At 41.1% G+C, this 23,477-nt stretch overlaps 1 protein-coding gene across 1 annotated transcript; it reads right to left on the bottom strand.

Moving 5' to 3' along the window:
- Positions 1–4,455: 4,455 nt before the first annotated feature.
- ENPP4 (ectonucleotide pyrophosphatase/phosphodiesterase 4) lies at positions 4,456–15,773 on the bottom strand. Its single transcript, XM_065401007.1, has 4 exons — positions 15,693–15,773; positions 10,349–11,210; positions 9,014–9,184; positions 4,456–6,375 (listed from the first exon to the last, which is right to left on the bottom strand). Exons 2-4 carry the CDS (start codon positions 11,175–11,177, stop codon positions 6,014–6,016), a joined length of 1,362 nt encoding a protein of 453 aa, XP_065257079.1. The 5' UTR covers positions 11,178–11,210; positions 15,693–15,773; the 3' UTR covers positions 4,456–6,013.
- Between the last annotated feature and the right edge of the window lie 7,704 nt (positions 15,774–23,477).

The following is a 23,477-nucleotide window of genomic DNA, read 5'->3' as shown; positions in this document are numbered from 1 at the left end:
TATTACTTTCCAATGAAGGCACTTTAATAAAAACAATGAAAAGTTACTCTAGGTATTTTGAGCTTAAAAGAAGTTTTCCTAGAAATTAGGTGAGTAGATCTGCAAAAATAAATACATGTGGTGCACTGGAGTAAATGTGTAACAGATGCATACAGGGAGTGCATGTTTCTGTTGCACCATATAACCACTTAATTTTTCAGGGGTTGAAAACCCCTCTAGATAACACTGGAAGGATATGTATGTAGATATTTAGTAACTTTAAACCCTTGGATACCTCATTTTAAGCTAATATTGGAAATAGAAATCATTTTAGATTCACTAAGCTCTTGGTCTTTATCTTCTGAATTTAAACAAATAATGGATTTAAACAAAAATTTACGTTAAGAAAAGAGTGTAAGGGATTCACAGTGGAAGGATGGGCAGATTAAATTGATACTATCCAACATGCTCTGATTTTGTGCATTCAATATAAATATCAGTAGAATAGTGTTTGTACAAGTTGCAAAGCCATGTATGTCTCTGAATTCTCTCTCTAAATTATAGCAACTAAAATACATACCTTGATATATTCCAATGTTATTACTATAATAATCAGTCAGCATTAAATTTTATTTGAACTGCTATTTGGTTAAAATGTTTGACTTCAATAACCTATAATATTCAATAGGGAAGTGAAGTAGGAAAAAAGATAACTAACAAGAACCTACATGGACCTGTATTATACCAGGAAAACTGAGCTAAATTAGCATCCTTTTGATATCTCGTGGAAGTAATAGACAACAAAATAGACAGCAGGCCAAATCCCCCCCCCTAGCTTAAGCAGCTGTGATTCCACTGATGCCAGTGGAGTTGAGCCCCTAATGGGCAGCAGTGAGTTTGACTGTCTTTTTAAATTATATCCTTGCAAGGTGGGGATATGTAGGACTTTCTTCGCAGCCATAGGGCAATCTGCATCATATTGTTGTTTGTTGCAGACAGGAATCTGGAAAGTTTTCCACAGAAACTATACTGATGCAGTGGATACTGCTCAGGAGTAATGTGGCAACGAGACCCTCTCTCATTCAAGATCTATTGTAATTCTAAGTTTGTAAAGAATTATACTAGTTCTTATGTAAAAACAAATCTCTCTCTGAATTGTAAAGGGTGGCTTTTGCTTGAAAGTGGATCAGACAGGATAGTCTGAAATAATGAAGCAAGAAAATTGATATAATTAGCAGGAATTCTTCCTTGATGCAACTTGTGTAGCAACAAAATTTGCTTGTGAGCTGTAACCATAACTAATTCCACTGCTGTAGCAGACATCTTTATAGCTGAAATGGGCCATTGTGCATTTTGGTCTTTAATTGTAGCAGGCAGTGTTGTGCATTTCTAAATTGAGTTATATGACCCACAGAAGGCTGCTGTTTCCTGGGCTGTAGCTTATTGCCAAATTGGGGTGGGCAAGAATACTGAAACTGAGTTGGTAGTCACAGAACTCAGTTTCAAAACTCAGCGTTGTGTATAACTTAATCTGACTCATGTCTGTGAAATTCTGTTGTAATTGTCCTGGGGATCATGTGCTATTGCTCCACCTCCATCTTTGCTTAGGTGGTCAAGGAAAATCACCCTGTGGCCATAGTGCCTGTAATGTAAAGCTGCCTGTTGCTGGAGAAGCCCACATCCTGATTTTAGTGAGTCAGGTGATAACAAAAGTAGACGAACTAAGACTGAAAGTCTACTGCCTAATCAGACACATAATTCTTTTAAAACAGATGAAAATGGTGTTCACAGTAGTAGTTAAGACCTTGAAGCTCAGAGCAGATGAACCTAGATTAAAAACAGGCTACCAGTAAACTTTACTAACAGAAAGGTCAGGATCCATTGAAGTCTTTACTTTGGCAATCTTGTCCTCAGGAATTGGTGGAAAGTATTTTGGTTGGATGGTAAGGGGAGATGTTTTGATATATAAAATCTCTACCTTTTCTGATCTTAGTAAACTATATGCAATAATTCTTTCAGATCAATTGAATAAATGTATTCACATACAGAACTGAGAGCTACAGTCTGACACCACTTCCTGCAGTGCGGAAGCCTAGATAATCTTCCCTTACTCTGTCCATTTCCAGTCGCTTCTTCACTCAAGCTCTGTCCCCTCTTCCCAATGACCTTGGTATTAAAATTTTCATGCAGGATAGACAATGTGATCTTTCTTTGCACAATTGAATAGTTATTCTTTCTCTCAACATGGTAGGGGTGTTAATGTGGCTTTTTAGCAAACGCCATAGTGAGCAAGTAAATTATATCCTCAAGGGTGTAATAAGCGCTTGCAATTTTTTTTTTAAATCAGGTTAAAAGTTGTATAATTCAATCTGTTAGGCAACTTACTAATTTAGGGAAAAAAGTTCAGTACATCTGTCAACAATAACATTTGTGCCCAGAATTCCCATACCTAAAACAGTTTAGCGAAGAGCAATGTGTTCTAAGAGAAAACTTTGTATTTGTGAGCCAATACGCCCAGGAAAAAGGGATTTTGCTAGTCACAAAACCTGTTCAAGTTGAAACATGCACTGTACTGTACAAATAACTGACAGGTTTTGAAGGGGGGAGCTGTGTGTTCAGCTATTAGTTTGACTTTTATATCCCTACAAACTAAAAGCTGTCTTTGCTTTCATGTTTTGTTTTAGTGTAAATAAAATAAACTTTAATGTCTATAGTTTAGGAATAGTTGCAGGCCACCTATCTAATACTGGTTAAGTTTACAAATGCACAAGCCTAAACCTGTAAGCACAAGAAATGGTACCACTAGAGAAATGTGATAGATGCTCCAAACCATGCTCTTTGAAAGGGCACAGGGTGTGATGTGTGTGCCTCTCAAGTACTTTAAGATTGCATGTGACTGAGTTAGTGGAAGCTGGGGTTAAAATACTGCAACTGCGAGTTCAGGGAATGGGGAAGCTTGCACTGTTCAAAAAAAAAAAAAAAAAAAACCCACTTACTAAAATGTGGCATACTTTGACTCTAGTCAAGAATGTTCTTTCCTATTTGTGCTTGTAAACTCATAATTTTATCACTGCTGGTAGTATAAGTCATAACTAAGATTGTTTAAAAAAAACCCTCAAACTTGTAACAGTTTTACGAAAAGATTTAATAGGCATGTGTTTTAATTACTGTTGTAATTATTTCTAGTAAATAGTAAACAAACATGGGAGAGTTCTGGTTTCATAAATTGAATGTGAGCTAACCTAGGGTCTGTGATATCATGAAATTGTAAGGCCTCCCACATTCATCTTTTTATTTTGATATATGCAACTTAACTGTCTTCATAAAGGTATTTTCTGGGCTGAGTTAATTACTCCTATTCCTGTCTTTACTAGCTTAAGTATTAAACTACTTTGGAGAGAAGGTGGATGAGGTAATATCCCTTATTAGACCAACTTCTGCAAGTGAAAGAAGTTTCACATATGCCAAGGAAATCATTGTCTCAGTTGAAGCACCAGAAGCCACCAATAGAATGACTGATTTAATTCTTCCTTTATTCTGCTTCATATAGGGTATCCCCAGCTCTACCCCTTCCCCTAATTCAAGTTTTTAGCATAATTCAGAGGCATCAGATTTCCAATTCAGATGCATCAGATTTCCAATTCATACTCAAGTTTAGAGGTCATGATCATCTCAAATCCCATTGTGAAATATACTTTTCAATGCGTATTACAAAAGATGTGGCTTTACAGCATCTAGAGAAACAAATTCCAGAAACAGGATGCCTGATGGAGAAGGTGCTACCACAGCCACCCCGCACTTGTGGCAAGGTAGCTCTACTGGTCTCATCTAAGACATAGGGGCTGGGGCAAAACTATTCTCTAGATAACCAGATCCCATAGCACTCAAGGGCAACTCTATCCAATCCTACTGTCCTCATATTGTGCCAAAAGAAGCTGACATTTTTAAAAATAGCATTGAGAACTTAGTTTGTCTAATGTTAGAAGATCTGCTAGTGCACTTAATGCAGTTTTTACCCAAAACCCATGTCTAAAACCAATTGAGGATTTAAGCAGTCTGAGGACTCAAATAGCCAGCTTATATCTGCTGCAACCTTCTGAAATACGGGCTATTCTACACAGGTTACTGGCTAAAAAAAGAAGCAGCTGCTTCTTTAAGGACAGTGGGGATGCTGCCTTCTCCAGCAGTAGGGATGCATTGATGGCTACTTAGTATCTGGGCTCTTCAAGCTCACACCAACCCTCACCAGCCTGAGCCCTTCCTGCTCCTGGCCCAGGCCAGTAGCTGATGTGTGCCTCCTCTCCCTGCACAGCCATTTGCTGTTCGGATGTTTTTGGATGCATTAGCCTCTTTTGGAGATAAAGATCATAGTCTGCACTAACTGGAAAATGCTATCATGTGCCATAACAGCAAAAGCTGTATCCGTTCTAAAGGGATGAACAACATGCCATGTTTTTTGCTTAGGAAAAACAATAGTTTGACACTTTCTAAAATTTATTTTACATATGCAAAATGTTTTCACAGAAACCAAAAACATACAATCAAAATATAAATATTTCACCAAGTTAAGGCACTAGCCATTTAAAAATAGTCTGATCTTAAGCACATTATATACACACACATACATATACACACAAAGGTGACTAATTCTAGATTCCCTTTATTTTCCATTCTTTCTACCCCTGGAAAACTGGATGCAGCTCCCTTTAGAGCTACCAATGCCACTCTGAGTATCAGCAAGGCACCGTTCAAGAGCAACGCTCAGCACTTTTGAGCTCTTTTTTCAAACCCTGATCAGCAGGCTGGGAGTGAAATAGCATATAGCAAATCATACTGCATCACTAAAAGGTTCAGTGGTTTTCAGAAAATACCATTAGTTTACAATAGAACTTTAAAATTGTGTTGTTAATATGTTTAGATCCGAAAAGGTACCCTCGTCATAGGATAAAGTCCATTGGTTTTTCATATCCTTACCTAAGCACTAAACCAAGTTTTTCTTCATGTGTTATTACAATCATGTTTTAACCAAAGAAAGCTTTGAACCCTGAAGTGAGGGGTCCCCATTAAAAATAATAATAATCCCAAACTTGGGGTCTTTTTTTTTTTTTAAGTGTATATGAAAGACTGCCTGTAAGTAAGTAGGGGTATATCTGAGAAATGTTTTCATATTCTTTTTAATAGTACTTTGTACCTCAAGACCTCCACCTGAGAATCTCAAAACATTTCACAAACAAACTCACTATTAAAGTCATCTCTGCGAGGTAACGAAGTGTCAACCCAGTTCTATAGATGAGGAAACTGCGGTAGAGAAAAGTCAACTGACTTGCACAAGGCCATGCAGACAGTCAGAAGTGGTTACAAGAACCTTGATATCCATAAACTCGTTCCTGTACTTTAGATTACACCAAGTCCTAGTTAAACACTGAACATTGTACAACTTGACTTATAATAGTTGCAGGGGAGAACTGCCACTAGTGCTGAATTTCTATTGCTGGTTTATTTAGATACAAGAAATTGGAATCCCTGTTTCCAAGAACAATCAATATACACCAGCCAGAGAACCAGTGGTCTTAAAGTCTAAGACCCAGGACAGATTTTTCCAACTGATACAGGAGTGCAAGAATTGTAAAGAGATCACTGCTATTAAATTTAATACAAAATGCAGCCAGTTTCATTTACAAATGTTAAAATTCAGACTCCTAGCCTAGTTAGTTTATAGTTGATATTTTATTTTACAAGTGTGTAAATACCCGAATGCAAAACTAACATCTTTGTCTTGTTAAATGCCTTTTCCAGTAGGAAACAGAATCCTTTCAGTGTAGATTCTTTTTGTGAATCTTGTGCTATTGAATTGTTAGTCAAGATGCAGAGGCAAACAGTTCAACAGGTTTTTGTCTGTACATCTTAGGCAATTTTAAATGAGTACTGTTTAAAGTGCATCATAGAATGATCAGCAAACTTGCAGATTAAACATACTACTTACTTCCAGACCCTAATATTTATGTAGTAGTGAGGTTAGGACTTCCTACATCTGCTATCCAATTAAGGGATCGTCATCCTCTTGAAGCTGAAGTCGGGAGAACGGACGTGGAGAGGACACTTTATTCTTCATGATTATTATAAGGCAGGTCAGAGTAGTTAACACTAGGAGGACACCAACAACTATTCCAATTGCTTCAGGGAGATTTATGCACCACTGGTCAACTAACAAGCACTTGGTGTTGCTGAAGGTTCCATTATTGGGCTGAGGTTTTAATCCGAGGATGTGACACATCATTGGGTAGATATCAACATTATTAATTGTGTTCTGCTTGTAGCCTTTGTGAAAAGCAGGACCGTGAGCAGCCAGGAACGGATGCATGCTTGGGAGAGCATTGTCATAGCCGTGGTCACCTACTAAAAAGGAGAAATGCAAAGTTAATAAATATAAAATTAATGTTGTAAACTAACAGAAACTAAGTTGCTTACAAACTGTGTCAGCTATGATATTAACTGTTGTCCATTTCTAAAAAAAGGAACAATAAAGCAATGCAACACTTATACCAATGCCTGAAAGCCACAAGAATATTTTAATAGCAAAGTTTCCTACTTAAAAATTAACAGGGCACTTTGCTGAAGTTTCTTTGGATTAGAGCACAACCTCTATATTCCCCCCAGAAATGTGAATCCAGGCAAAAGATTTGGATTATGAAAGTGACTGTCATCACTGTCTATGATGATAGGTTTGTAGCCAGATTTGTTCTTTTAAAAAAAGTGGTCAAGGTAGGTAATGTACTAATTCACAGTGATTCAGCAGAAGTTTTAACAGACACTTGAACCTCTAGTTCACATACAGGACATGCAGCAATTTGTGGGGGGGGTTTTAAAACCAGTCATTGCAGTAAAAAGCTATTTAAGACCAATTATATTGTAGATCTAACTTTTAGGATTCTAGCAGTAGGGTACGGTTGTTTTTTTGGTTAAGAGTAAACAATCTTGTTTGTTTCTCTAGGGTAAACAAACTCCAGAGTATGACATTATTTAGAATGCAAACAAACAGCAACGAGCAACAACCAATCAACATAGAAACCAAACATCTTCCATGTCCTGCTATGACAGCTGTACTTTACTGGGTCACTCATGTTGTTGGTTCATGGACTGAACTCTTCAGGACCAACAGCTGGCCTCTTTTGTGCACCTGGAACCCATCTGTAGTAGTCTGCCAGGCTCAGAATTTGAAGAGTTTCAGGATGCAGAGTAGAAGCACTCTTCAATTTGACCTTTATCTGCTGATCACTCTAGCAGCAGGGAATAGTGGGTTTTTATAGCAACTATTCTAGAGACACTTTTGTATTTGCTTTAAACTTGTATCAGATGGCAACACAATAGTTACCGTTTGCATATTAAATACATTGTTTCTTTCCACGGTCAACAATTCAACAATCAACCTGTGGGACTGTGGACTAGGTGTCCGTGAAAGACTGACTGAAAACTGAACAGAATTCAGCTATAGATACACAGATTTCCAAAGAGGTCCACGCCTCCATTTGAAATTTCCAAAAGGGGTCCACAAATGAAAAAAAGATTGAGAACCGCTGACCTAGGAAAAAAGTCTTTTTTTGTAATATTCTTTTATGACCGACCATTCAAAAGACTAGATATATAGAAAGAGTCAGAAATAGCACTAACACTGAAAGCTATGGGATAGGTCAGCAAAACAGATTACAAAACATATGCGGTTTCTTTCTATTATATTGTATATGTATGGATATAAAAATCTTAGCTACTTATTGTGACTGGTCAGTTCTAAAAGTCTGCAGCACATTACCTTGGATAGATTCAGTCTCTGTACACACTAGAGTTCTCATCCAAGGTTTCTTCATGATCTGAGTAACTCAACCAATTACCCATCAGACAGGGCCTTTGCAAATATCCTGTATATATCCAATTCTTGGTGGCAGTTCATCCAAAGTGCATTTTTGACAGTATCAATCAATCAATTCAGGATTTTGATATGGGATTTTGTAATTTACATGATCTCATGATCCAGTGAGTCTCTCCAGTAAGATTATTTTGTTTAGCAGTTTTGTAATGTCAGTGTTGGAATAAATCATAAATTACTCTTACCAATTACTTGCTTTCATTTAAGCTAAACTTCTATTTTGCTTCTATTGCTAGAAACTGGAATGGTGGCAGTGGCAGTTGGTGGTATTAGTAGAAAAACAAAGCAACATTAGAAAAATTTGGGACTCTCCATTCACTACTCCATTAAGCTGCCAATTGTGCACTCAAAAGGTATACATGGTAAAACATTCATATCTACTGTAGTTAAGTGCACAGTTTTTGGCTATCTGGTGAGCCAGACACCCTCTTTCCTACACTGAGTCAGCTCAGAGCTCTTGGGTTCCCCTTTAGAAGAGATTCATGCCTTCCACTGATAATACACTGTTACCTCCAACATGAAAGGAGGACAGGACAGCTTTATATCCTATGCAACAATATGGATGAAAGTGGTGGCAGTGCCAATGACCAATATTAAGTTAAAAGTTATTCTCCATAGACAACCACTTGTTACAGTCAGATTCATCAAGGAGATAGATGGCAGTGGGAAAGTTCCAGAGCACTAAGAATTATCATGAAATGTACTACTTATGACTTAAGATAAGACAGAACTGTTTTTTTTGCAGCAGCAAGCTTATATTTTCCCTTTTTTGGTTACCCAAATATACAGAACAAAGACACTATGCTTTCACTACATCGGACTTTACTGCTCAACATATTGGTCTAAATTCTCTATCATAACTTGTGGCTACTGTGACCATTGTCATTGCAGATGTATTCATACAAACTTGGTGGTGGTATAACTCTGTACTCCTAAACCCTTCCTATTTGTTTTATTTGCCTGTCATTTTGCGTAACCCAATGCTTATGGGTTTTTGTAATGTGCATGGGACTCTTTTTTTGGTCATTGATAGTTGTACCTTAGGATCCGAACAATAGAAATAAGAGTTCAACAATATAAGCCACCAGGAGCATGAAGGATGAAAATACTTACATTTTGTAAGTGACCCATTTTGTACAATTGTCCAGCCCTCATCTGCAACCAGAATTATGGGTTGAATGCGCTTATTGTGATGGTAATGGAATCTGTCTGGAATCTCTTCTTTAAGATACACCTTCATGGAAGTGCTGCAGTTTTTCAGTAAGTTATATACATATGTTTTGTCTGCAAAGAAAATAGACAGCATATGAAACAGCAACTATTCAGTTATGTAGTTTGTCCATTTACTGTCATTATCCATAAGCACACTTAATGCAACTTTTAAATATTTTTTAAGGCAAATGAGAGGGGGTGTCACCTAGGTACCCGATTGATTACTGAGGCGAACAGTGTTGATGTCACCATTTGTTTCTGCTGTAACTGTGTTCACCTTGAAAGCTCTAATGGCTTCTCAGATTTTGTTGTGGAGAGAATGGAAGTTGAGGTACAAATATAATTTCTCTGTAACATTCAATAATCACAGATAAGAAACTGGAATTTTTTTTTTTTTTTTTTTTAAATATAAAAAGTGAACCCTGCATTGAAGTCAGTCAGGTTTTTCTGATAATTTTTCCAGCAACCACATCAATTCTGGCCGTCATCAGTAAGTGCTAATCTTCAGTCATGACCCTAAAATGGCATTAGGGAGGGATTCCAGCTTTCATATAGGATTGGTTTTAGCTCTATCAGTTTAAGACTTGACCAATGAAATCAGGCTGTAATTGAAGGGGGATGAAAGAGGCAAAATGATAATCAAAATGATTTGGTTTAAGATATATATAACAAGTTATAAAGACCTAAAGCTCAGATCAGTATAATTTTCAATCCCCAGTGAAGTTTGATATTTACACAGTGCTCATTATTGTGATACAACTGAGGTACTGACAGGGTGAGCAAAAGGAGGAAAAGCATGAATAGATTCCAAGGCCAGAAGGGACCACTGATCACCTAGTCTGATCTCCCCTATAAAACACAGGCCATAGAACTTCCCCAAAATAATTCTGAGAGCATATCATGATTTAAAAGTGTTCAGTGATGGAGAATCCACCACAACTACTTTAGAATAAGCCACACCAGAGCCCTCATTAACATCCAAAGGTATACAGCATGCAGGGTAAATATTAGCTAGTCAACAAGTGCTCTTCATTACCAGAGCCCAGTTATTTTTAAGTAACCAGATACCCCTAATTTAATTTATTCATTAATCCATTATTTTCTATCTAAATAGTGCAACATGAACTGGATTGTCTTCCCAACTCCTGTGAGTAATACACCACAATGGGAAATTTCCAGCAAGAAAGGAGACAAAGTTTAACACTTTCTCAGTATACGACTGAAAAATATACATACTATTTCTTGGCAGTATTGCAGCAACTGGTGTCGTGTCTATTAGAGTGTAGTTACCACGGCCAATGCAGTCATCCAGTTTAATCAGCTTGTGTGGGAAACACTGGGTCATTCCATGATCACTTGTAATTATGACATTAATGTTCTCCCACAATCCCAATGCCTTGAGTTTATAAATAAGTGAACCAATGTGATTATCCACTTGTTCTAACACTTTTCTCATGTTTTCTTTATCTCCTGGTCCATATTTATGCCCACTTGCATCTGGTTCTTCCCAATAGAGGGTAGCAAAAGTAACTGGTGGGTTAGAGTTGTTCAGCCACATAGTAATGTTCTCCATTCTCTCTTCAAATGTCACTGAATAATTATACTTCATAAAAAAATGAGGTATTGTGTTATTAATTTTTACATCAGTACCAGGCCACATTGCAGCAGCACTTCTTCTATTCTCTTGCTGCTGATTTGTCACCCAAATAGGAGTTGCCTCGTTCCACCAGAAAGGATCTGTATCATTAAGCTCTGAAAACTTCTTCTTTGTATCTTCTTCATACATTGTGTTAGCCACAATGCCATGGCTTTCTTCATATAAGCCTGTCACTATGCTGTAATGGTTTGGGAAAGTTTTTGTGATAAAAGCATTTGTAACATGTTCTACTAACACACCATCCTCAATAAACTCCTGGAGATGAGGAAATCTATAGTTTTTCAGATAGTCAGCCCTGAAACCATCAAAGGACACCAGGAGTATTGAATTGTAATTAGCATTTCCACCATAACAGGCTAGAATTCCAGAAAGAAAGAGTGTGAACATTAATTTCATTGCGGACAACATTTCAAAGTGTTCCCAGCAGCCAATCTGATGTACCTGAAAAATTAAAAAGTTTATTATACAGGCAATCTAAAATGTGTTACATTGTAGATGGCTTAGGTAGCTATGTTAAATATTTAAATTTTTTCACGTCTTTCCAGAGAGGATTTTAACTGTGAGATCACTATTGGTCCAATTTTGGATTCATTGAAGTCAATGGTAAAATTTCCATTGACATCAATAGCAGCAGAATTGGCCCCTAGTTGTTTAGGTAAACACATGAGCAATTTAACTTTTCACTTCATAAATTCTATTAATTATAGACTAGTCATCCTAACTTTAATACTTGTAAAGATAGTGGAACAAGTTATTAAACAATCATTTTGTAATCATCTAGAGGATAATACAGCAACAGGGAACAGCTAACATGGATTTGTCAAGAACAAAATCATGCCAAACCAACCTAATTTCCTTCTTTGACACGGTTGCTGGCCTAGTGAATATGGATAAACAGTAGATGTGATATATCCTGATTTTAGTAAGGCTTTGACACAATCCCATATCACATTCTCATAACCAAACTACGGAAACGTGGTCTACTAATGAAGTTACTATATTGTGGGTGTACAACTCATTGAAAAACTACTCAAAGAGTCATTATCAATGACTCGTTGTCAAAATGGGAGAATATCTCTAGTGGGGTTCTGCAGGCATCCATTCTGGGTCCATTACTATTCAATATTTTCATTAATGACCTGGATAATGGAATGGAGAGTGTGGTTTTAAAATATGCAGACACCACCAAGCTGGGAGGGGTTGCTAGCACTTTGAGGAGGACAGAATTAGAATCCAAAAGGACCTTGAAAAATTAGAGAATTGGTCTCAAATCGACAAGTACTACAATTAAATAACAAAACAAAACAAAAAATGCACAAACACATAATGGGGAATAACAAGCTACGCAGTAACACTGCAGGGATATGGGGGTTGTAGTGCACTGGCTCTCAAACGTTTGTATTGGTGACCCCTTTCACAGAGCAAGCCTCTGAGTGCGACCCCCCCCTTATAAATTAAAAACACTTTTTATATATTTAACACCATTATAAATGCTGGAGGCAAAGCGGGGTTTGGGGTGGAGGTTGACAGCTCGCGACCCCCCCATGTAATAACCTCACGACCCCCTGAGGGGTCCCGACCCCCAGTTTGAGAAGCCCTGTTGTAGTGGATCACAAATTGAATATGAGCCAACAATGTGAGGCACTCGAGAAACAGGCTAATATTCTAGGGTGTATTAACAGGAGTATTGTACATAAAACATGAAGTAATTGTCCCACTTTACTCGGCACTTGTGAGGCCTCCGCTGGAGTAGTACTGTGTCCAGCTTTGGGCACTGCAAAAACTGCAGAGAGTCAAAAGAGCAATATAACTGATAAAAGGTTTAGAAAAGTCAGGCCTATGAGGAAAGGTAATAAACTGGGAATATTTAGTTTTGAGAAAAGAAGACACAGTGGGAAATTCCTGAGAAACAGACATTTAATTTGTGGCAAGATGGGGTGTCAATCTATGGACTAACGGTCTGTGTGAACCCTGTTGATGTCCACTAACAGTTTACTAATGCACTTTGATCTAGTCCTCTTTGAAAACAGGACCAGATCAAAGCACATTAACGAATTGTTAATGCACATCAGTAGGGTTCACAGACAGTTAGTCCGCAGCAGGCTAGCACTAGGTGGATTTGAATGCCAGCTTGCAGAAAACTAGTTGTTTATGGACAAGTCCTTGGCTGCTGCACAGGTAACACTGCCAAATTGACCAGGAGTTCTACCTTCATCAAAGCTAGCACTTGGACTGCTACACACCAGACTGAAAGTATGTTCTTTACAAGTCAGTTTTTTCCAATGAGAGAGAACTTAGAGTAGTAACTTCATGCTGTAGCATAATATCATCGTCAGACCATTCATTAATCTAGAAAACAGGAATGCAAGTTCTGAAGACATGTTTTACAAAGTTACCTAACAGACAGACAGAGATTGGCCTGGAGCAGAGAGGATGTGCTGCAATTTAGCATGGGTGGCATAAGGACTGTGTAGGAAGGACTAGGATTGCCTAATGAATTGCTAAGTAACATGATGTGAAGTTCCAGGTTGCACAAGTCATCCTACAATATCATCAGAGGACATATTCCTGAAGTGCAGGCCAGTCGAGCAATATTGCTTGAAGATTAATTAACAGCATGCTTCTGACAAACTCTACTGTACATGTGCAAGAGACAGTTTTCTGTGTTTTGTAGTTTAGCCAAATCAGGGGCAGCAAATGGTACCTCCTTCACAATTGAACTATTTCCCCTGCCAAGTTTCAAGTATCCATTTCAAATCCTGAGGTACCGGTGCTCTTAAAATTCTAATAGATGGCTTAACTTTGTTAAAGCTGCCTATTCTCCCCTTAGTTTAAGGATTTTTGCTGAAGCTTTTTACAAAAATAAATAAATAAATAAAAAAGTAAGTCAGCCTGAGGCAGAGATCAAACATGAAAAATTTCAGCCCAAACAGTTTGCCAAAAGGAATAAGCAGTTGACAGGGGGTTATAATGGAAAGTGTTTAGCCACCTGTATAATAGGTGTTGCTACTATACAGACAGAAACATAAGCCTTGAAAACTGACATTCCCCCCCCAATTTAGTTTTTTAATATTCATGAATTTTGTGTAGTGTAATGAAAGGTGGGTGAACTAATTAGCACAGTAGAATATATATATATATTTGACATCTACGGAGCCATAATTTCAATCCAAATCCTTGACCTAAAGTGGATTCTGTTTGAAGAAGTTTGACAAAACTATTCCCAAACCTTCAGAGTGCCAAAATTGAAGCTCTTGCAACCCCTGATTGATGCACCAGCTGTAGACATGTTTTTTTAAAGAGTAGAATTTCAGCCAGTCTTCATAAATGCTTTATGGCAACAGCCTTTGCTAGTAGATCAAGGCCAACAGCTTGTCTAGATGGGAGGTTTTGGACTGCTGTAGTTACCTTGGTACAAAAATCCCAAATACAAACAAAACCTTAGATACCACAGTAAGAGTCACCTCAGAAATGCCGCAGGCATTAAACTTTTGGTCTACATTTGACCTTTTACTTCTAATTGCTGTAAGAGATAAGTATTTGATAAATATTTCTATTCACACTGTGGCTACGTATACCTGTTACATCCTGGTTTTCCATTCGAGAGTCATTTCACAGGAATAGGCTACAAAGTTTTGACTATTCTTTAAGTAAGAAGTTTAGAACTGTAGTTAAATTTAGGGTCCGAATGTTTAGGTTTCCCTTTACAGATGATAAAGGTGTTATAACAATTCCCCTTACCTCTGTTAATAAGGTCAAGTGGCGGCATTAGTGACACTGGAATCCGTGAAAGTCTAATTTACTTTTCACTATATTTTCATTGTGTGTGCTACTCAGTTTGGAAAAATGACGCTAGACTGGCCAGTTTAACCTCCTGGTTAACATCCATTACTACAATGTGTAGCATTTGAAGTCACAATACTACAGAGGAATGTTTAAATCCAACACCATGCTCATTGAATCATCATTAAAATAGTTTTGCATTAAAAACAGGATCTAAAATTGGTATCTAAACTAGTCTTTTTCCTCTGATATATGAAGTTAAGGGAAGCTACTTGTGATTCAACACTCCAAAAAACCATAGTACTCATTTCACTTTGTGAGAAATTATTATGAAATAAGATGGCAATCTAATTTCAGAATACGTAAATCCACAAATCTTGCACACTACTCAGCTGCCATAGGCAAAGAAACAAAATACAGGGAAAGGGAAAAAGGCAGTATCCATTTCTGGTTTACACCACCATGTGACATCTGCTTACAAAAGCATCAGCAGGAATACATTTGCTTGCATACACAGATTCTCACTCAGGTGGCCGCACTACGCTTCCATTTTCTATTCCCAACATATTTCCTTAGCTGAAATAAATCCAGACTCCATCTTCTCCAGCCACTTTACCGAAGACATGGCATTTATTTAACACCATTCATTCTAAAGGATCCCAGAGCCCCTCCACACACACACCCCCTACAGTGAACAGGGATCACTTTATCTTCCCCCAAAACGCAGCCACCTCTGGGTTGAAAGTGAACAACTGTCACATATGCCATGCCCAGCCCAGCGACACTCAGGGACGCAGTGAAGGACGTTGCATGTAACTGGCACCGCAGGCAAGGAAGGGCGGGCACCCTGCCAGGCACCCAAGCCACTGGGGGGAGAGGGGGAGGGAACAAGGCAAGTGCACCTCACCAGGTACTTGGGATGGGAGGCGGGCTTACTGGATAAGGGGATACAGGGGACACTCCCCCACCAGGCATCCGCGGGGTGGGGCCTCAGTCGGGGCGAGCACAGTACATGGGATGGGGCGGGGGGGTCCAACCTACTGTCAAAAGATGGGGAGGGGAGACCCCTCTGCGTACACCTCCCCGGGGGGCGCAGTCTCCCCCAACTCGCCCCTACCACAGCCGGGAGCCTCAACTTACCCCTCCGAGTCCCCAGGCAGCGCCAGAAGGTCACTCGCTCGCTGCTGCGCGGTTTCCTCACAGAACGAGAAACGAACGGCGCATTCGCGCCTGCGCACTGAAACCACTTCTCTTCCTTCAACGGCAGCCCCAACTGCCAAAACGGAACCGCAATACCACAGGCTATAGTCGCGGAGGAGGGGGGGGGGGGGTATTGCCGGTGGCTCTGTGGTTGGTCAGAGCGCCCTCGGCCTGTGATCTGATTGGCCTGCTGGGTTCCAGAGCGGAAAGAAAATTTAATGAGCTGTTTGGCTCGTAGAGGGTGCAGGTGCGAGGGGAGAGAGAGGGAGCTGCGCTGCGCTGCGGGCGGGCACGTGCTGGGCGCTGGTGTGTGGGGGAGGGGAGCAGGCAGGGTAGCGGGGGGCGTGTATCGGGACGTGGGAAGAAGGACAGGTGAGGGCTGTGGTGCCGGAGGGAGCGGGGGTTCAGTGGGAAGCTATGGCGGGGTACAGGTGAGGGCTGTGGTGCTGGGGGGTTCAGTGGGAAGCTATGGCGGGATACAGGTGAGGGCTGTGGTGCCGGGGGATTCAGTGGGAAGCTATGGCGGGATACAGGTGAGGGCTGTGGTGCTGGGGGTTAAGTGGGAAGCTGTGGCGGGGTACAGGTGAGGGCTGTGGTGCTGGGGGGTTCAGTGGGAAGCTATGGCGGGATACAGGTGAGGGCTGTGGTGCCGGGGGATTCAGTGGGAAGCTGTAGCGGGATACAGGTGAGGGCTGTGGTGCCGGGGTGTTCAGTGGGAAGCTGTGGTGGGATACAGGTGAGGGCTCTGGTGCCGGGGGATTCAGTGGGAAGCCGTGGCGGGATACAGGTGAGGGCTCTGGTGCCGGGGGGGTTCAATGGGAAGCTATGGCAGAGTACAGGTGAGGGTTGTGGTGCCAGGGGATTCAATAGGTAGCTATGACGGGATACAGGTGAGGGCTGAGGTGCCGGGGGGTTCAATGGGAAGCTATGGTGGAGCACAGGTGAGGGCTGTGGTGCCAGGGGATTCAATGGGTAGCTATGGCGGGATACAGGTGAGGGCTGTGGTGCCGGGGGGGTTCAATGGGTAGCTATGGCAGGATACAGGTGAGGGCTGTGGTGCCGGGGGGTTCAATAGGAAGCTGTGGCGGGATACAGGTGAGGGCTGTGGTGCCGGGGGGGGGTTCAATGGGAAGCTATGGCGGGATACAGGTGAGGGCTGTGGTGCCGGGGGGTTTAATGGGTAGCTATAGCGGGATACAGGTGAGGGCTGTGGTGTGGGGGGGGGGTTCAATGGGCAGCTATGGCAGGGTACAGGTGAGGGCTGTGGTGCTGGGGGGTTCAATGGGAAGCTATGGCAGGGAGTAAGTGAGGGCTGTGATGCCAGGGATTTTGTGTGTGTGTGTTTGTATGTTTCCTCACTTGTCTGCTGTTACATGAGACACAATATACCTGATTTATTGCTATTGCAAAGTGAAATGGGGCTTGTCAGCAGAGTGAGCTCTAGGCTAGTGGGTTCCTGCAGGCCAAGGCAGGATTGGGTACCTCCATGTCCCAGTGGCTTCTCTCTCTGCCACCTGTGCACCCATCTTGGCAAGCCATCCTTCCTCCGTCTTCCTTATTTCTTACACTGAAAGGAAAGGATGGAGCCCTGTTTCTTTGCTCAGTGAAAATTGAAATGTACCTTAGCAGTTTATTGTGGGAATAAACTGGTAATTTATTGAAGCTTCAATAGTCTTAGTTTAATGTCAAGTATCAGAGGGGTAGCCGTGTTAGTCTGAATCTGTAAAAAGTAACAGAGGGTCCTGTGGCACCTTTAAGACTAACAGAAGTATTGGGAGCATAAGCTTTCGTGGGTAAGAACCTCACTTCTTCAGATGCAAGTGAGGTTCTTACCCACGAAAGCTTATGCTCCCAATACTTCTGTTAGTTTTAAAGGTGCCACAGGACCCTCTGTTATTTTTTAGTTTAATGTGATATTTAATCATGAAAATAGAGAAACAGAGCCACATTTATCTTTGGCCTAACTACTGTTCTTCAGCAGAGGTAAACAGCTAGATTTAGCTTCATTAGATTACACATGCCTCTAGTAAATTCACAATGAAACTCGTGTGAATTCAAACCTTGTTTGCTCTTCCTTGATGAGCTTTATGCATACGCTGGGGCTGGTGGGTTATGTTGATCTGCCTCTCTGTCAAAGAGTTATTTTGAGATGTAGACCTGGTATACTGCTACTATACAGGAAAGCTATGAGAAAATCTATAAATAAAGTAGCACAACTCTGATTCACCCTTTTTCTTGGAATGCATATAAGAATGGCCATACTGGGTCAGACCAATGAATCATAGAATCATATAATAGAATCATAGAAGACTTGGGCTGGAAGAGACTTCAGGAGGTCATCTAGTCCAACCCCCTGCTCCAGGCAGGACCAACCCCAACTAAATCATCCCAGCCAGGGCTTTGTCAAGCCGGGCCTTAAAAACCTCTAAGGATGGAGATTCCACCACCTCCGTAGGTAACCCAGTCCAGTGCTTCACCACCCTCCTAGTGAAATAGTGTTTCCTAATATCCAACCTAGACCTCCCCCACTGCAACTTGAGACCATTGCTCCTTGTTCTGTCATCTGCCACCACTGAGAACGCCTAGCTCCATCCTCTTTGGAATCCCCCTTCAGGTAGTTGAAGGCTGCTATCAAATCCTCCCTCGCTCTTCTCTTCTGCAGACTAAATAAACCCAGTTCCCTTAGCCTCGCCTCATAAGTCATGTGTCCCAGCTCCCTAATCATTTTTGTTGCCCTCTGCTGGACTTTCTCCAATTTGTCCACATCCTTTCTGTAGTGGGGGGCCCAAAACTGGATCCGATACTCCAGATGTGGACTTACCAGTGCCGAATAGAGGGGAATAATCACTCCCTCAGTCTGCTAGCAATGCTCCTACTAATGCAGCCCAATATGCCTGTTTGGCAAGAAGGGAAAACTGTTGACTCATATCCAGTTTCTTGTCCACTGTAATCCCCAGGTCCTTTTCTGCAGCACTACCGCTTAGCCAGTCGGTCCCCAGCCTGTAGTAGTGCATGGGATTCTTCCAACCTAAGTGGAGGACTCTGCACTTGTCCTTGTTGAACCTCATCTGATTTCTTTTGGCCCAATCCTCCAATTTGTCTAAGTCACTCTGGACCCTATCCCTACTCTCCAGCATATCTACCTCTCCCCCCAGCTTAGTGTCATCCACGAACTTGCTGAGGGTGCAATCCATCCAGATCATTAATGAAGATGTTGAACAAAACCGACCCCTGGGGCACGCTGCTTGATACCGGCTGCCAACTAGACATCAAGTTGTTGATCACTACCCGTTGAGCCCAATGATCTAGCCAGCTTTCTAGCCACCTTATAGTCCATTCATCCAGCCCATACTTCTTTAACTTGCTGGCAAGCATACTGAGGGAGACTTATCAAAAGCTTTGCTAAAGTCAAGATATATCATGTTCACTACTTTCCCCTTATCCACAGAGCCAGTTATCTCATCGTAGAAGGCAATCAGGTTGGTCAGGCATGACTTACCCTTAGTGAATCCATGTTGACTGTTCCTGATCACCTTCCTCTCCTCCAAGTGCTTCAAAATGGATTCCTTGAGGACCTGCTCCATGATTTTTTTCCAGGGACTGAGGTGAGGCTGACCTGTCTGTAGTTCCCTGAATTCTCCTTCTTCCCTTTTTTAAAGATGGGCACTATATTTGCCTTTTTCATCCAGGACCTCCCCCGATCGCCACAAGTTTTCAAAGATAATGGCTAATGGCTCTGCAATCACATCAGCTAACTCCCTCAGCACCCTCGGATGCATTGCATCCGACCCCATGGACTTGTGTATGTCCAGCTTTTCTAAATAGTCCTTAACCTATTCTTTCACCACTGAGGGCTGCTCACCTCCTTCCCATACTGTGCTGCCCAGTGCAGCAGTCTGGGAGCTGACCTTGTCTATGAAGACCAAGGCAAAAAAAGCATTGAGTACTTCAGCTTTTTCCCCATCATCTGTCACTAGGTTGCCTCCCCCATTCAGTAAGGGTCCCACACTTTTCCTGACCTCCTTCTTCTTGCTAACATACCCGTAGAAACCCTTTTTGTTACCCTTCACATCCCTTGCTAGCTGCAACTCCAATTGTGCTTTGGCCTTCCTGATTACACCCCTTCATGCTCGAGCAATATTTTTATACTCCTTCCTAGTCATCTGTCCAAGTTTCCACTTCTTGTATGTTTCCTTTTTGTGTTTAAGCTCACCGAAGATTTCTCTGTTAAGCCAAGCTGGTCACCTGTCATATTTGCTATTCTTTCTGCACATTGGGATGGTTTGTTCCTGTGTCCTCAATAAGGCTTCTTTAAAATACAGCCAGCTCTCCTGGACTTCTTTCCCCCTCATATTAGCCTCCCTGGGATCCTGCCCCTCAGTTCCCTGAGGGAGTCAAAGTCTGCTTTTCTGAAGTCCAGGGTCCATATTTTGCTACACTCCTTTCTTCCTTTTGTCAGGATCCTGAACTCGACCATATCATGGTCACTGCTGCCCAGGTTACCACCCACTTCTACTTTCCCTACCAATTTTTCCCTGTTTGTGATCAGCAGGTCAAGAGGAGCATGGCCCCCAGTTGGTTCGTCCAACACTTGCACCAGGAAGTTGTCCCCAACACTCTTCAAAAACTTCCTGGATTGTCTGTGCACTGCTGTATTGCTCTCCCAGCAAATGTCAGTCCCCCATGAGAACTAGGGCCTGCGATCTGGAAACTTTAGTTAGTTGTCCGAAGAAAGCTTCGTCTACTTCATCCTCCTGGTCTGGTGGTCTATAGCAGACGCTCACCACGACATCACCCTTGTTGCTCTCGCCTCTAAACTTAACCCAAAGACACTCAACAGGCTTTTCTCCAGTTTCATACTGGAGCTCTGAGCAATCATACTGCTCTCTTACATACAGTGCAACTCCTCCACCTTTTCTCCCCCGCCTGTCCTTCCTGAACAGTTTATACCCATCCATGACTGTGCTTCAGTCATGTGACTATGACATGGTCCATCTGGCTCAGTATCCTGTCTTCTGACAGCAGCCAGTGCCAGATGCTTCAGAGGAAATGAACAGAACAGGGAAATTAATGAGTGATCCATCCCCTCTTGTCCAGTCCCAGCTTCTGGCAGTTAGAAGTTTAGGAATACCCGGAGCATGGGATTGCATCCCTGATCACCTTTGCTAATTGCCATTGATAGACCTATCCTCCCTGGACATACCTAATTCTTTTTTTAACCCATTTATACTTTTGGCCTTCATATCTCCTGGCAACGAGTACCACAGATTGATGGTTGTTGTATGAAGTACTTCCTTATGTTTATTGTAAACCTGCTGCCTATTAATTTCATTGGGTGACCCGTAGTTCTTGTGTTATGTGATGGGGTAAATAACACTTTCTTATTCATTTTCTCCACACCGTTAATGATTTTATAAACCTTTACCATATTTCCCCTTAGTCATCTCTTTTCTAAGATGAATAGTCCCAGTCTTTGTAATCCCTCCTCGTATGGAAGCTGTTCCATACCCTAATCATTTTTGTTGCCCTTCTCTGCAGAGCCGGCTTTAGGCCAATTCCACCAATTCCCCCGAATCGGGCCCCGCACCTAAGAGGGCCCTGCGCCCAGTGGCAGGGCCGCCCAGAGTGGGGGGGCAAGTGGCAGAGAATCCCTTCCCTGGCTAGAGGCGCCTTTTTAATTTTTACTCACCCGGCGGCGCTCCGGGTCTTTGGCGGCACTTTGGCGGCGGGTCCTTCAGTGCCGCCGAAGACCCGGAGCGAGTGAAGGACCCGCCACCAAAGACTAGGAGCACGGCCTGGTGAGTACAAGCCCCACGTTTTTTTTTTTTTAGTCATCCCTGTCGGGGCCCCATCGAAACTGTTCGAATCGGGCCCCACACTTCCTAAAGCCGGCCCTGCTTCTCTGTACCTTTTCCAATTCTAATATATCTCTTTGAGATGGAGTGACCAGCACTGCATGCAGTATTCAAGGTGTAGTAAACCACAGAAGTGTATAAATCATCCCATGTGAATTCAGATAAAAATGATAAATAGGTTGAACGCTGGCAGCTGCTCAGACTTAAAAAACAACAACACAAAAACCTTGATTTGAACCTGACATAGTGATAAGTATTTATGTACATGAATTACTGCATGCCCATTTTTCAGTAGAAAAAGGATATGTCCCTTATAAGTGACCTTACTGTATTCTCGTAAAAAGATATTTGCCATTTTATAACATAGGAAATTTAAGGGAGCGGGAGACCGTGCAGAAACAAGAGGAGGGAGCTCCCAGCCCTTTAACCTATTTAATCTTTGTATACATTTTGCTATTTTTCATATCAACCAGGCATTTTACCAGCCTCTAACATACTCCTTAAAGTAGAAGCATTCTATTTATACAATGATCCAGATAGATTTTCAGAGTTAAAAGGATATTCCTATTGGCTTTAATTCCACAAAGCACTTACTCATGTGCTTAATCTTAAAAATGTGAGTAATCACATCCCTGTACACCAAAACATTTAAGCATGTGCTTAAATCCTATTGAAGTTATTGGAAGTTAAGTCTACTTTATTTGCCCAGTTTAACCCATGTGAGAGGCAGCATGCCTTGACTATATATACTTTTAAAATGTCTCAGCACTTGAACATCAAACCTTAAATACTGGTCTAGACAAGACCTTTAAAACCCATTTATACCACACTGCCTTCAAAAATGAGTCAGCAATAATATTTATTTTATTTTTATTTATAAAAACAAAGTAAAAACAAGGAACTAGCAAGCCATGTCCCTGTTGTCACTGAGACCACTTTGCTTGTATGTTGTGTTCCAATCTCCAACTTTTCACCTGTTTAGATTGCAAGGGCTTTCAGGAAGGGACTGTCTTTTTCTAAATCTATAGAGCACCTAACACATATTTTAGTCCACTGCAATAAAAATAATAATACTTTGTCTCAAAAAGCTCTGAATAAGAGTACTGGTGTTACAGGTGCTTTTCTTCATCCATTTGCAAAAGATATGTTGTTTACAAAATACCTCAGTGCTTGACTAGACCTATTAAGAAAATAGGGGGGACTGCAGGCTGGGAACCACGCTCCATTAATGAAAAACAATTCCTAGCTAACTTTTGATTTTGGTTCAAATAAAAACAAAATGTGAAATTTTACTAGCTCAGACAACTGCATTAAATTTGTTCTTAAATTTCAGGGAATACCATCTCCTTAAAATCACACATTTCCTTACTACTGTTCTGTTACCAATAATAATTAGATTGCTATAACTGAACTTCTAGAGGAAAAAATATTTTTCTGTATTTTTTCAGTTTATTTTATGCATTAGGCAGAACTTTGTGTATAGTTAGTTCTATATTTTTCCCCTGAACAGTCTGTTAGTCATTTTCCCCTGGTGTTTGTGGATCTTGCACACAGCTGATGGGAGAGAAACCACAAAAGTATTAGAAAATGTGATTTATAAAACCATAAAGTGGCAGGTGTAGAACCTGCAACTATTTTTAATTTTATTAAATTAATTAGATTTCAAGTTGATAGTGTCCCTTTAATCTGAAGAAATAAATGTAAAAGGAGAGGAACTCTACCCGCACAGGTCCTCCCACTCCCTATAAAATGATACTCCTAAGGTCACATGTGTATGGCTGTCCGTTATATTTCACAATGACATCCTGTGTTCTCTTGTGGCTGTATAGTCCGATCTGCAAGAAGCAAGGTCGTGAGTAAATGTCACACA

This window comes from Emys orbicularis, chromosome 3 (assembly GCF_028017835.1).
Source record: "Emys orbicularis isolate rEmyOrb1 chromosome 3, rEmyOrb1.hap1, whole genome shotgun sequence".
NCBI lineage: Eukaryota > Metazoa > Chordata > Testudines > Emydidae > Emys > Emys orbicularis.
The sequence above is the reverse complement of the archived record's forward strand: the minus strand, read 5'-3'. Positions and strand labels throughout refer to the sequence as shown.

What these genes read in the sequence shown, in the direction of transcription:
- ENPP4 (XM_065401007.1), bottom strand. Translation starts at nt 11,177, where the DNA reads ATGTTGTCCGCAATGAAATTAATGTTCACACTCTTTCTTTCTGGAATT. An exon ending in TGCAATACTGCCAAGAAATA is followed by an intron (nt 9,185 to 10,348) that starts GTATGTATATTT and finishes TTTTCTTTGCAG; the next exon opens with ACAAAACATATGTATATAAC. An exon ending in AAATGGGTCACTTACAAAAT is followed by an intron (nt 6,376 to 9,013) that starts GTAAGTATTTTC and finishes TCTCCTTTTTAG; the next exon opens with TAGGTGACCACGGCTATGAC.